The sequence below is a fragment of the Notamacropus eugenii genome, chromosome 2 (genome assembly GCF_028372415.1).
Source record: "Notamacropus eugenii isolate mMacEug1 chromosome 2, mMacEug1.pri_v2, whole genome shotgun sequence".
Lineage (NCBI taxonomy): Eukaryota > Metazoa > Chordata > Mammalia > Diprotodontia > Macropodidae > Notamacropus > Notamacropus eugenii.
The window spans coordinates 402,313,041-402,327,990 of NC_092873.1; the positions used below are offsets into that span (position 1 = coordinate 402,313,041).

The 14,950-nt window shown below is 36.4% G+C and overlaps 1 protein-coding gene across 1 annotated transcript in view; it reads right to left on the reverse strand.

The window, feature by feature from the left end:
• Positions 1–251: 251 nt before the first annotated feature.
• The window catches only part of FH (fumarate hydratase), a 31,130-nt gene continuing 16,431 nt past the window's right edge, over positions 252–14,950 (reverse strand). Inside the window, exons 6-10 of the mRNA XM_072647575.1 lie at positions 13,164–13,329; positions 11,816–12,019; positions 10,385–10,512; positions 7,887–8,040; positions 252–464 (exon numbers count right to left, since the gene is read on the reverse strand). Coding sequence (XP_072503676.1) covers positions 322–464; positions 7,887–8,040; positions 10,385–10,512; positions 11,816–12,019; positions 13,164–13,329 — 795 coding nt within the window. The 3' untranslated portion in view covers positions 252–321. The remainder of the gene's footprint in view (positions 465–7,886; positions 8,041–10,384; positions 10,513–11,815; positions 12,020–13,163; positions 13,330–14,950) is intronic.

Sequence of the window (14,950 nt, forward strand, 5' to 3'; positions counted from 1 at the left end):
ATTGAATGATGGTGGCAGAGTGAGAGTCTGAAAGTGGCAAAGAGAAGCAAGTAATATGTTTACTCAACCTTACAGCTCAGTGTGTAGGAAGGGAATGAAAGGGGTACATCTGGATCCAGTATTTTGGGAGGTTAAAGGTGACTTACAATTTTTTGAAGGGTTACCTATATTTTTTAAAGTCACAAATTCACACAATTATAACTAGATTTAAAGACAAATAATGGTTTCAACAAAGAAAAGAGGATGCTAGATTTCTTTCAAAATTCAACACAGTTTAATTATTATTATTATTTTTTTTTACAAATGCTTATTTAAATACAATTACTTAGGACCCAACATGTCCTTGGGTTTCACCCACTCATCAAACTGTTCTGCTGTGAGATATCCAAGTTTAATAGCTGTTTCTTTCAATGTTGATCCATTTTTGTGTGCTGTCTTGGCAATCTTTGCAGCCTTGTCGTATCCTGAAGGAAAAAATAAAGAGGATATAAAGAGCTGTTTCCACACAAAAAATAAAGCAGCTACAAGGCATCATAAAAATGTCTATTTAAGAATGCAGCAAAGTAAATCTAAAAAATAAACACAATAACTTTTTAAATAAAGCCTTCAATAACCCACAAGTCAAATTCTATATTAACAGTGTGCTGCAGGGTACCAGACACTGGTGATTAGCTTCTAGATATGGTTTACAATTTACAATATGCTTTACACGTATTATCTTGATTCTCACAACAACCTTGTGAGGTAGAAAACACAAATACTGTCACTCTTGTCTTAAAGATGAACAAATTCAGGTTGGTGGAAGTTTAATACACAGCTGATAAACAATGGAACCAGGACTGAAATCTATATCCAAGTCCTTGGACAAGCTGTGCCAAAATCCTCTCTTTAGCCTGTGTCTGACTAAGCTTCACATCTTCTAAGTTCACCCAAGGCTTTTGCAAATAATGTATTAAAAGTTGGTTTGAACAACTCTGCTCTTTTCAGTTTCCTGCAGCTTTTAAGGAAGAAATGAATACCTATACTACACAAATGATTCTCAAAATATGAGAAACTTAAAGACACTTACTACCTATGTGACTCTGGGCAAGTCACTTAACCCTATTTGCCTCAGTTTTCTCATCTATAAAATGAGCTAGAAAAGGAAATGGCAAACTACTCCAGTATCTCTGCCAAGAAAACCCCCAAATGGGGTCATGAAGAGTCTGACATGAATGAAAAAGCAAACAACAAAAGGGGCTTACAGGAGACAAAGAGAGAGAGCATTTAAGGCATGGGAGAGAGTTTGTGTGAGTTGAAAGTCAGGAGATAACTAACATGTCTTATTTAGAGAAGTGAAACACACCTGCTTAGCTAGAAGGTAGAATTTGTGACAGGGAGTAATATACAACTAGTCTCCATTGGTAATCATTAAAAACTCCAATGGTAACTGCAGTTAGATTATGAATAGTTTAAAATAGTTTTCTTAAGAGGAACTATGGAACCATTCAAGTTAGTCAATTAGGAAGACAAACAAAGTTCTAATGCAAGGATGAAACCTTTTACCTGTATCATTAAGACTTGATGGAATGAGAAGTTAGGGTAGGGAATATGCCCTGGGCTCATTTTATTGATGCATACTCACATGGGCAAGCTGGGCACAAAAACCATTTAAGAAAAGAATGCCTTAAAAACAGAAATGCCCAAATGGAAAAGATGTACAAAAATTCAATGAAGAAAATAATTCCTTAGAAATTAGAATTGGGCAAGTGGAAGCTAATGGCTCCATGAAGCAATAAACAAAATCAAAAGAATGAAAAATTCATCAGCCTGCTTTTAGAAAAGAGATTTACTGAAAAGTTATAGCAAGAGCCAGAGTTAGAAAATAATCTCAAGTTGAACACAGGGTCCTTGGGAAGAATGGATTCAGACTTGAGGCACATTCATAGAAAACACATATGGGCCAAGGGGTAATTGCCAGTACATGTCCTGAACGTCTTTCTTCTTCAACTGTAGAGTCCTTATGAAGTTCTCTTTAGGTATAGCTCCCTGCTGGCTCTGAGGATCGGTACCTTTCTCAGAGTTTATAGCCAACATTTCTCTTTGACTTTTCTCAGAGTTTATAGCCAACATTTCTCTTTGACTTTTCTCAGAGTTTATAGCCAACATTTCTCTTTGACTTAAGGGGTCACAGTCCCCAAAGCTGCTACTGTCCTCAGGGTACTGTCTTTCTATCACCTCAGGGCAACTGGAGAGAAGCAGACAGATATGAGTGTCCACAGGAAGGTAACCAGAGTAGCAACACTCATGCTATGTAAGGACCTGGGTATGCTTAGCCTGAAGAAGACAAGGTAGGAAAGACAAAATAATTTTTAACACTTTTCTATCCCTAAAGGGCTTTCAAGTCAAAGACCTGTTCTCCCTGGGCCCAGAAGGAAGAACTAGAAACCAGGGAAGTGGTAAAGAGACAAAAACCAGCTTCATGTCAGGGTAAATTTGCTCAAGATTAGAACTCTCCCAAAATGCACCAGTTTACTTTAGGAGACAGGGGACTTCATCATGCAAGATCTTCAAGGAAAAACTGGAAGACCATTTGTTAAGTAGCTATAGAGGGGAGTCTCCTTCAGAACCCCTTGGAGTCCAGGGTCTCTGACCTCCTTTCCAACCCTAGAGATTCTCAAGGTACCAATTATGTCCACTCTGTTGACAGGTCTCAATATCCACATCTAACTCAGGGCTGCCCTGCTCTATTAGAGGTGGAGTGTGGTACTACACACAGGCCTTTATAATTTAATTCCCAATTCCTGCCTCGACAGATTAATACCACTGCTTCTGTCCCCCACCACTCACCAATACAAAATGTATACTTCTTTACCAGCTCAGCTCAAGTCTTTTCCTCCTTCATAAAGTTCTTCAATCACCCCTACCCACAGTGATATCTAATATCTCAGGATATCTGAAAGTCCATATTTATATCACATAATCTACAACTAGTTTAATTTCTTCTTTTCAATTAGATTGTAAGCTCCTTAGGGCAGGAATACCTATATTTTTATTCCACATAGCAACCAGTCCCTCCTTGGCATAAAGCTGGGATTTATTAATATGATTAAAATTCCTTTTACAATGAAAAAACAAAACAAAATAACTAGAGGGATATTTAGCTGGCTGGACTATTTACAGAGTCACTGGTAAGCCAATAAAACTGCCAAAGAGATACTCTACAGAGCTACACAAAACCCCCCAAAAAAATTACCTGAAGGGGAAAAATTTCTAGAATATTAAAGAAAAATAAGGGGTAGGGGGAAAAGGCAGCAATGAAGGAAGAGGGAATAACACTTATATTATAACTATATTATAAAGCAGTAATCATTAAAAACACTTGGTATGAGTAAGATCAGTGGAACAGACTAAACGGCAAAGAATTAAAAATAATTAAACTCAATAATTCAAGTGTTTGATAAACTTCAAAACTTAACTAGGAAAAAACTTTATTTGACAAGAATTCCTGAGAAAACTGAAAAAGTTATGGAAAGAAATAGGTTTATACTGAAATCATATCAGATACTTTAAATTTAAAATGGATATATGACATGAACACATACATCAAAGATTATACCATAAAAAAAGAGAAGTAGAACACATTAATTTTCATAGCTATGTGTAAGAACCAAATAAGAGCAAGAGGTATTACATGAAATTGAAAAGCTTTTGTATGAACAAAATGAATGCAACTAGGTAAGGAGTTCAACAAGGGTGAAAAACCCCTTTGTATCAAATCTCTCTCATAAGGATATGCTATCTAAGATATAAAGACAACCAACAGAAAGATAAAAGACCCGAAGCCATCCTCCAATAGATGTAGAAGCAGTTTTCACCCCAGGACATCCTTTCTCTTACTGGGTGATTCCTTCTGGAACATTAAGCAGAATGCCCATACCAGCTGGGTTTTCCTTCCTCTCTGGACTTCCTCTACCACACCCCCACCTTCTCACTCCATTCCCCTCTTTGAAGTTTCTCCATAAAGTGTTTTCTCTTATTAGAATGTAAACTCCTTAAAGGTAGAAACAGTCTTTCTTTTTGCTTGCATTTCTATTCGTCAATCCTCAGCACAGTGCCTAGCATAGTAATAAGTACTTAATAAATGCTTTGAGACGATTCTTTCATTTACTGACATCTTTCCAGACATAAGTATAATAGGCTGCAAAGTGGTAAAAGAAACGTAATATTGTATAAGCTTTAAAAGCCAGGCTTTCCCCACCTTTTTAGCTGACAATAAGCAATTTATGCTGACATTCTATGATAAGATTTGTTTCTACTTAATGTTAGGAACAATATAAAGATAAAAACAAGAACAGCTTAAGAAGATGAGATCAATGTGGTTGTAAGACATCCTAAATTAAACTACACCACCATTACATATCCTTAGCTAGTACACATCTCTTTTTACCATTTCTTAAGGCCAAATGCAGAATGCAATTTGAAGTGGGAAAGACCTTGTTTCCCAGTTGGCTTCAACTACTTATTAGCTGACTGTGTGACCATGGAAATGTTTCTTAACGCCCCCCTCAGGTTCCTCATCTGTAAAATGAATATAATAATATTCACCTCATAAGACTGTTGTGAAGCTCAAATAAGATAATACAATAGATATACAGGCACCAGCTAGCTAACCATTTGTGACATTTGTGTGTTCATCCTTCGTTGCCAAGGAAGACCATGCCATCAGAGAAATAATGACATGACTTGCACTTGACTTTGTTTTGAGTGAGGACTGTGCAGGTCACCAGCCTCACTTTTCCTCCAGAGCCATCTGAATCCAGTGACCAGATATTCATCAGGATGACTGGAGATGACCCAGGATGAGACAATTGGGTTTAAGTGACTTGCCCAAGGTCACACAATTAGTGAGTGTCACATGTCTGAACTCAGGTCCTCCTGACTCCTGCATTGGTGCTCTGTCCACTGTACCACCTAGCTGCCCCAGCCATTTGTGACATAAATAATACACAAAGTATGGGAGAGAAGAGTAATGTATTAGACTGACTACCAAACTGAAGGTCTACAGAGCCATTGCGCTGATCTCATTGTTATACCTGTGAAACATATCCAGTCTATCAGTGCCATGCCAGGAAACTGAATCACTTCCATTTGAACTGCCTTAGGAAGATTCTGAGGATCACCTGGCAGGATAAGGTACCAGACACTGAGGCTTGCTTAACCTAAACTGACAAGCATTCAAATTATGCTTCAGAGAGTGCAATTCCAATGGGCTAGCCATGTTGATCGAATGCAAAATGTACGCTTGCCAAAAAAGACTATTTTATGGAGAACTTGCATGGGGCAGGCGATCCCATGGTGGTCAGAAGAAGCAATACAAGGACACACTCAAGATCTCTCTCAAGAACTTTGGGTTTGATTGTGACATAGGAGACACCGGCACAGGACCGCTCAGCATGGCATGCCCACGTCAGAAAAGGTGCTGTGCTCTATGAACAAAGTATAACTGAGACACCACAAAGGAAACACAGGATGTGCAAATTTGGAGTAACCACCCCAAATGTTCACATGTACTATCTGTGCCCAATCTGTGGTAGAGCATTCCAAGTTTGTATTGGTCTGATCAGTCACAGTCGGACACACGGAAATTTGACTTTATCATGGTGATATCATTTTGGTCCTCTTCGAAAACAAAGGGCAACAACCAATACACAAGGCACACGAGAAAGCACAGCAGAAGGATCCCAAGAAGAGAAGGACTTCACGGAAGAGGGAGCTCACAATGTCAATCTTAAAAGTAGAAAAGGACTCGAGTTATAGACAATGCCTATGAAACTGAGCAGAGGTACAGGATGGAATATCAAGTTCGAGGAACAATGAGTAGGCCAGTTTCATTGTTCTCAGGCTCCACACACCATCCTTGTAAATTCCCAGACAAAAACTCCCTAGGTCACCATTCCGTTACATATATTTATTTTCTTTGCCAACTAGAAGATAAGCTGCTTGAGAGACAGGATTTTCTCACTTTTGTATTTGTACCCCTAGGTCTTAGTATAGCATTTAGCACACAGTAATACTTTTGTCATTCATTCCAATTTGAATTCATGAAAGAGAGTAGTAGTATGAAATAAGCCTGGAAAGGCAAATGGAAGTCATACAGGAAAGAGTACTAAGGTCCAGACTAAAGAGTTTGTATTTTATCCTACAGGAAACATAGTAGAGTATAAAGAGAGCCAGCTTCAAAGACTGAAAGACTTGGATTCAAGCCTTGTCAACGTATATTATATCAAGTCAACACATATTGACTGTTATCTTGAAGTCCCTCAACAATGACTACATAAACTGCATAACAGGTGTTGACTTGCACTGGTAGAGGTAATTTCCTTATCTGGGAATTCTTCCAAGCAATGACATCATAGGTCATGTCCCTATCCTTATGAGCAATGAAGAGTCACTGAAGGTTTTCAGCAAGGGGATGCCATGGGGATGCTAGGAGGACTGCTCCAATAACACCTGTGAAAGATAAATTGATGATAGAAAAGACTAGAGACTGGGAATCCAATCAGGAGGCAGCTCAGGCAAGAAGTGATGAGGCAATAAACTAGGATGGTAGCCATGTCAATGAAGATACAGGGAGGGATTTGAAAATAGATGTGTATAAGACTTGGTAACTGACCAGATACCAGAGAAGAAAAAATCTTGAGGTAAATAAAGTGACTGACTGAGAGGATGAACCTGTCATCCAGACATCCAAGAGGAGTCATAGGCTGGGGGGCTGAGAGGAGGGGGAGAGAAGAAAATGGGTTAAATCATTTGTTTGAGTTTGAAAGTTCTAAGAAACATTCAAGAGGAGACATCTAACAGTAGGTTAACAAAGTAGGAATGATAACCCTAAAAGTCTTGAATGCATGGATTCTAAAAGTCAAATGTTTAAAAGATAATCCTAGGGTTTTGAAGAAAATAAATGCTGAGAGATTTATAAAAATACAACATACCAACCAAAATGCCAAATTCTTCTGATGATTGTGAGATTAGGAATATCAGTTGTTAGAAAATATTAAAAATGATAAAAATCACTGCTGTAAGTGTTTAAATACAGTAGGACAAGATTAGATTGAGATGCCTAAACCAGATTACCCAATTTCTGCAAAATTAGTTTTAAGTTGACATCGAATGGAATCTGCTTAGCTAAGTTAGTATTATAAAGGTAAGAATATTTACAAGTAGTCTAGATACTAATTCTCATGACAAAATGATATTAAAATCAGACTCATTACTATGAAAAAAATTTGTAAATTTCCCTAACAATCACAAAACATTAGGGTGAAAACACATTCCTCCCTGATCCACAAAATATAAGTATCTGGTAAGAATTATATGGCTTGTTCATGTACTACATTTTGTATATTTCATTCCCAATAAGGAAAGGAGAAAGAAATTAAAAATTTTAAATTTAAAAATTCTGAAGGAAATGAGTTTAGAAAAAACTAGCACATTTTGAAAAGATCAAAATAATATAGAAGAGCAAGAATACTAAACAAAACACACAATGCCAATAACACAGTTATTAATCAATGGAGAGCAAGTGCCACCTAGTGACATTTCCAACTGGGTATTATTCTCAATCATTCTTCCATAAATGTTAGCCTGATGAATTCTACTACAATAAAATAATCATAAAAAGTTTTTAAGCAAGTTCAGTAAGCTGTTTCATACAAATAAAATCTGAAAACAAGTGAATTTTGACAATACAGCATTTTCAAAATACTACATATAAATTCTTTGCATTCACTATTTAAAGACAAAAAGTTCAGAGTGTTTACTGAAGCACATAATGTTCAAAAGTCATTTCTTGTTTTGCTTTCTTTCGTTTTTAAATCATGACCCATTTCTTCCTCAATACTTACCTATATGGGGATTAAGAGCTGTCACCAACATCAAAGACTCGTTCATTAGTTTGTTGATCCTTTCTACATTAGCCTGAATTCCAACCACACAGTTATCAGCGAAGGAAACTGACACATCCCCCAGAAGCCTTGCTGAATTTAAGACATTTTTAATCTACAAAAGAGAAGAATGATTAAGTGCCTAAGTTATATGCTCATAAATAGTATTTTATGTATACATATATATGTATATGTATAGATACATACTTAAATGCCCTATATAACATACTGAGCAGACCCATGACAAACTTATAGGAGGATGTGAACAACGGTCACACCGAATGGGCAGACAGGGATGAGTTGTAATCTGAACTGGGATCAGAGAGCCATTGTGGCAAAATGGATTCTGTCTCTAACACACACAGACAGACACATACTCTCTCTCACTCTCTCTCCCCTTCCACAAAATCCTGAGAGGAATTTTTCAGTAGAAATCCTGCTTTGCCTCACAACTTTTACTTTCTCTGATAGAGATTCAGTAATGGCTAATAAAATATATTCCATGAGAAGATACAGATTTAGTCGGAGATACCCAGTATAAAAGCTTCAGAGAACTAATGAACTATGCTTCTTCTTTAAGGTGGGACACATACTAAAAAGATACCTAAACAGTTTCAAGGTGTAAAAGAGTAGAAACAACTGAAACCTAACTCAAAAAGGCTGTTGTTTTCTCATAACTGCAGGGAAACAAATAGAAAACATGACAGGAGAAAGGAATCAAAGTAAAAGACTTATTTTGGATTAAAATTTTTTGGGGGGGGTGCATTATTGAATTATTAGGGGAGGAAGAGAGTTTTTATGTATTCTACTAAGAAATTTATACTGCAGTATAAATGGACTATATGAATGAATTTGGTCAAAATCTTTTTCTTCTGGATTGTGTCTGGGTACTGTTAGCCAAGGGTCAAGTTGCCAAACTGTGACAGAATTTTTTGGAAAAAATGAAGCCAAATACATCCTATGATTGGCCCAAGCATACGTACAATGTTATCTTTCACAAATCTTCAGAATTCTACCACAATTCCACTTCAAGGTATCAAAGCACCCTTGGGTTTTCAAATGCCATGTCAGTCAAACAAGCCCTGGTAAACGTTCCTAGGCTTTGGTCTTACTACAGATCCTGTGACAGACTGACATCTGTTGACTAAAGTCCAAGATGATAAAGTTTTGACCACAGAAATTCAAGATTGCTTGCTATATACAGAAGGTTTGCAATCTGTAATGGCAGAAGGAAAACCCACATGGATGAAATCACAGATCCTTAAAATACTGGTTATGTTTTACAGATTAAAAGTGAATGGGTGATGCACATCAATTACAGTCCTAAGTAGTCAAACAATACTAGAGATTTTGTTACCAGATCCCTATTTGCTACTGTTAACTTAAGAGTTCATGATTTTCTTTTTTTTGGCCAAATCGGGTATGGGGGATATTTTTTTCTGAGCAACCTTTACTAGAAGATGTGGTTTGAAAGAATACTGAATTGAATATAGGGACTTTTAGAGACTAAAGGAATAATTAAGACTTAATGGCAAACCCTTAGTAATTTACTTTTAGAAGTATTTTATATAAGGCAGAAAACTTAGGCATTATCATCTTCTCTAATGAGAGATCATGAACATATGCTTCCCAATGTAATTCAACTTAAAACATTTTCTATGTCAAACAAATACAAGTCTTTATGCCAGAAAATTCAGGTTGTCTCATAGATTAGAATGTGAACCTACAATGTTATTTTATGTCTGTGAAGTTCTTGAGATATTATTTGATATGTTCCATGATTATCTTGTAATGGTTGGTATGAACATCCTTATACTGCTATAAACTGAATAGTGTAAGGAAATGAAACAGATTGTCCAGGATCACAAAGTAAGTTAACAGCAGAAGAGGGAGACATGGGTCTGGACCTCTGAGCTGCAGTTTCCTCCTCATAAAATGGGAAAAATATTCATAGCACCAACCATACCAAGTTATTGTGAAGATCAAAAAATATAATATGTAAAGAGATTTACAACTCTTAAGTGCTATATAAATGGCCAATTATATTTATATCAACTCTTAAGTGTTATGTAAATGGCCAATTATATTTATATTTTAAAAATGAGCTGTATTTTTACAGAACATGCTACATACAAAGCACTAAATGTTTAAAAACCTTAGATGTGAATATGACTCATGTAAAATATTTTTAAATTATACTAAATATAATTATGCTAACTGGATGCACCGAAGCATTCTTCCAAGGCACTAAAATATCATCAAATCACTTGAATTATGTACAAGACACCAACATTGATACTTAGGACTAATTGTTTAAGAAAAATGCTCTTTTAATCCCTAAGCTGTATTTGTTTCTTGAGTATATAATATGGCATTTCAGGAACAATCTATGAAAGATATACACCAAGATAAATGTCCTCTAAAAGCAAGATATATTAAAGATTAAATTTAAAGCTTACTATCATTGGTTTGAAAACATTCAACTCAAAATGTCCATTGCTGCCTCCAACTGTAACAGCAACATGGTTTCCCATTACTTGTGCTGCAACCATGGTAACAGCCTCACACTGGGTAGGATTCACCTTTCCTTTGAAAAGAAAAAGAAAAATGCTGCCAATGAAAGAATATCTTCTAACACAACAATAATTATATTACTTGTTATCTCCTTTGCTATTCCCATTCTTATCTTGCCCGCTCCTGGCTCTTTATGCCTTTGCTCGTGTCACATTTCTCCTTTATTCCTTGACCCAAATGGCTGCTGACATCCCCGTCTTCCCTCATGGCCCAACTCAGATGCTCCCTCCTACATAAAGCCTTCCCTGAACCTTTCTCTCTAAAATTTATTATAGTAACTTGCTTAGTTCTATTTTACCCCCATTAAAGCATGCTGCTTTCAGTCATTTCAGTCATGTCTGACTCTTCACGATCCTATTCGGGGCTTTCTTGGCAAAGACACTAAAGTGGTTCGCCATTTCCTTCTCTAGCTGATAAGAAAATTATGAGATGAAATGAGGAAAACTGAGGCAAAAAGGGTTAAATGACTTGCCCACAGCCACATAGCTAGTAAGTGTCTGAGGCCAAATATGAACTCAGGTCTTCCAGACTCTAGACCTGGTTCTCTAACTATTGTGCCACCTAGCTGCCCTTACAGCATACCTTCTATCATATTCTCTCCTTTCTCATTAGATTGTACTCCTTTCCTTGAGAGCAGGGGGCTGTGCTACCATAACAATGCCTTTTTAACTGGACAGGTATTTGATGTTTCTTGAGAGATCTTTTCAAAGTTAAATAATTTAAAATGAAAAATGCAGATATAATTCTAAAAGTTTCTAAAATATATAACAAAAAATATATAAAATAATAAATAAAAAATACAAAAAAAATTTTAAAAGTTTCTAAAATATATAATAAAGATGGGACCCTCAGGTTAGTGTTCAATCAGTAACACAATGAAAGCAGCCAGCAGCTTCAAATAATACTTCCCAGTGGGACAAGAAATCACTGTTACTCTGACTCAGGGACACAGTAGCTTAGACATTTACAAGCCAGTGTTTCCTCGCTGCCACAACTCTGTGAAGTCTTGCACTTGTGGGTGATGCAGAAATCTCCAACTGTAACTTACACAGTAGCTTGATAAATTTCACCATGATGCAGCGGGAGGCTTGGCTTACCAGCACTTTTAGGAGGTCTTTCCATAATATAACAAAATATATGAGTAAATGCTTTGAACAACCTGTCTTGAAAGTTTCATAAGCTAACAACATTCTAATAGAAATTTTAAGCATCTCCTGCCTCACCACTTTTTGAATTACATGGTTATTGCTTCTAATCTGGGTTGCTAAAAAGACAAATTAAAATGCTCAACTGAAATTTTGCCACTTGTATATTACCTGGCATAATGCTGCTTCCTGGTTCATTCTCAGGTAAGATCAGTTCTCCTAGGCCTGAGCGAGGACCAGAACCCAGAAAACGAATATCATTTGCTATCTTCATTAGACTACAGGCAACAGTATTCATGGCACCACTGAGTTGAACTAGAGCATCATGAGCAGCCAATGCTTCAAATTTATTTGGAGCAGTAACAAAAGGCAAACCTAAGAAGAAAAACAAATGATTCAAGATGGAATATCTTTTTAATCAGTCTAAATCAAGATGTAATTTCTTTTCTAAGTCAAAATCTGACCAGAACTAAGATGTCAAAAAAGTATAGAATTATCTCATTTCAAACAGCTAAACAAGTAATAGGTAGATATGTTTCAACCAGTGTCAGTTATAGGTATACCTCAGGTGCTTGGTACCTCCCTAGGTACATCTACTAGAACGATGGGGTCCAAAGCTCACCCTGGAATTAATCCTTGTCAGCTAATCTTTTCCTCCCTCACATCTGAACTGAGCTAACTGTCCTTTTCTCAGAGTCCCACTGTACACTCTACTAATCTGATAAATTCATCTGTTAAAGAGTAATAATGGTTCATGAGTTATCATGCCCTACACTTCCCCAACCCACCTTATACTACCTGCATTTTAAAAAAGGTTCTCTGGAGGCAGCTACTGATTAAAGGACTAGCTTACGAAGGCCAGTAGGGGAAAATATTTTCTGTAAAGCAGATTCTTCTATACTACTAAGAATATCCCACAGGGCTACTATTTGTTCCTTTTATTTATGAGACTGGCTTTGATTTTAATGCTGCCTGTCGCAGAGCAGTATAGTAACAAGCAATAACACAACATAGTTTTGAAGCACAAATTAATTCACAGTGCCTTCTTTTCTTCAATAAGGAAGGGTATAACACTGTGAAGGAAATGTAAGATATGAGATGAGAAAATGGAAAATAAAACTAAGCAATTACTAACTAGCATCTAAAATACCACATTTACAATACAAACAGAATTTTAAGTTACCCTATCATCCTGCTCTCCTTTGCAACTTGGGGGGAAAAATCCTTATGAGAAATATAACTGAATAACTGTTATAATAGAGTTAATGTGGTTTTCACAAGTAGATGTTAAATTTTCTAAGTATTCATAAAAAGAAGATTAAAAATGAAGAGGATTATCATTAATATCTTCTGAAGCAGCTAAGATATGTCCTTTATACATTTATTAGAAGTTGAAATCAGGAAGCATTCAAGAAAAAATGGTAAACACTGATGTGCTAATGATATAATACACTAAGCAAAAACAACAAGCACCCAGCCTGGCATGGGCCAACATTCACTCCCACAGTCATTCCCTCACCTGTAAGGGCGGCCACCTTTGCAGCCACCTTTTCTGCAAAGCCAATTCTAGTGTTGAGTCCTGTGCCAACCGCAGTGCCTCCAGCAGCTAACTCGTATACTCCTGGCAAGGCTGCTCTGATTCTCGCCATTCCGTATTTCATTTGTTGAACATAAGCACTAAATTCCTTTGAAGACAGAGACATCAAGGTGAAAACAACGAAAAAAAATACCCATTCTGTTCTGTAGTGTACCCTAATTGCATATATACATAGATTTGACTTTCAAACAAACTTTATAGAATTTACCAAGCCAAATCTTAGGCTATTTCGGTTACTTGGATCAATTCTTTTTTAATGAGGAAGAGAAGTACAAGAATTCTTATACTGTGGAACAAATTCACTGCTAAAGTGAAAACAAAATGAATAACCTAATAGCTTACACAACTTTGAGCAGGAAGAAATTTTAGAAGTCATATATTTCAAACCATTCATTTTACAGATTAGGAAACTGAAGCACTGAAAAGAAACTGAGGTCAACTAATTGCAAATCCAATGCTTTCCACTAAATCATAATCTTTTTCTTTATGTCTACAAAATTACATTTTAATTTTTAATTCAAATCTATTAGGTTAAATAAATCAATCAATTAAGAAACCAGCATTTAAGCATTTACATGTCAGGCACTCTGCTAGGTACAGGAGATAAATGAATAACCTTGACCTCAAGGAGATGACACTTTCTTGGGAGAAACATGTACATATATAAATACAGATATAATAAATACAAAGTAATTCGGAGGCAGAAGGTGGCACTAGCAGTTGGGGAAGAGAGAGAGTAGGGAAATTAGGAAAGGCTTATATCTGAGGAGGCCTTGAATTGAGCTTTAAGGAAGTTACAGGGACACAACTTGTGATAATTTACTGAATATGCTAACAAAAAGTGACTGGTGAGTCTTGGCACATTTTTATGGCTGAAAGACAGGCTTAATTATTAGACCAACATCATATTAGAGGAAAAATAGTCTGAATTTGCAATTTTTTTCTCTACCTACTAAAAGTTACCCCCATCACATTCCTTTCAAATGTTTTTATCTTTGAGCCAATACAGACAAGTATGAATACTTGATTAGTACTATAACAGACAGACAAAATATGACAAGATTGGGGGATATGAAGTTCCAGATCTTTATGGTAATGATGGTAGCCACTTTAACTCTCTCATCTTTGCTATATATATGCCAATTTCACTTTTTTTCATATTAATAATGAACACAGTAGTTCAAAAAATGAAGATGGTAATATGAGAACAATCATTTATCGAATGTTGATAATAAGAATTCCAGCAAAGAAGATTAGTAGTAGTGTACAATCTCTAAACATGGATGATGATTACTGATCAAAAAAAAGGGAGAATAATGGCCTAATAGAGTAGGAGTTCTTAATGTAGATATTTCCAATATCTGACACACAAGAAAAACATGTTCATCACAAGGCTTCTCAACTTAATAAAATAAACAACAGCTTCAAAACTTCAGGCATCCATAATTTCACTGGCATAGGTACATCCCCTAAATATGTAAATCACAGCATATACACACACATACAGAGACACACACACAGAGACACACACACACACACACAGAGACACACACACACACACACAGACACAGACACAGACACACACACACACACACACACACACACACACACACACACACACACATCCATAATTCATCACCTGGCACCCAACCTTCAGATAATAAGCCTCTATGCAGTAAGCTAAGCTACTCCGAGGGCAACAAAGCTAC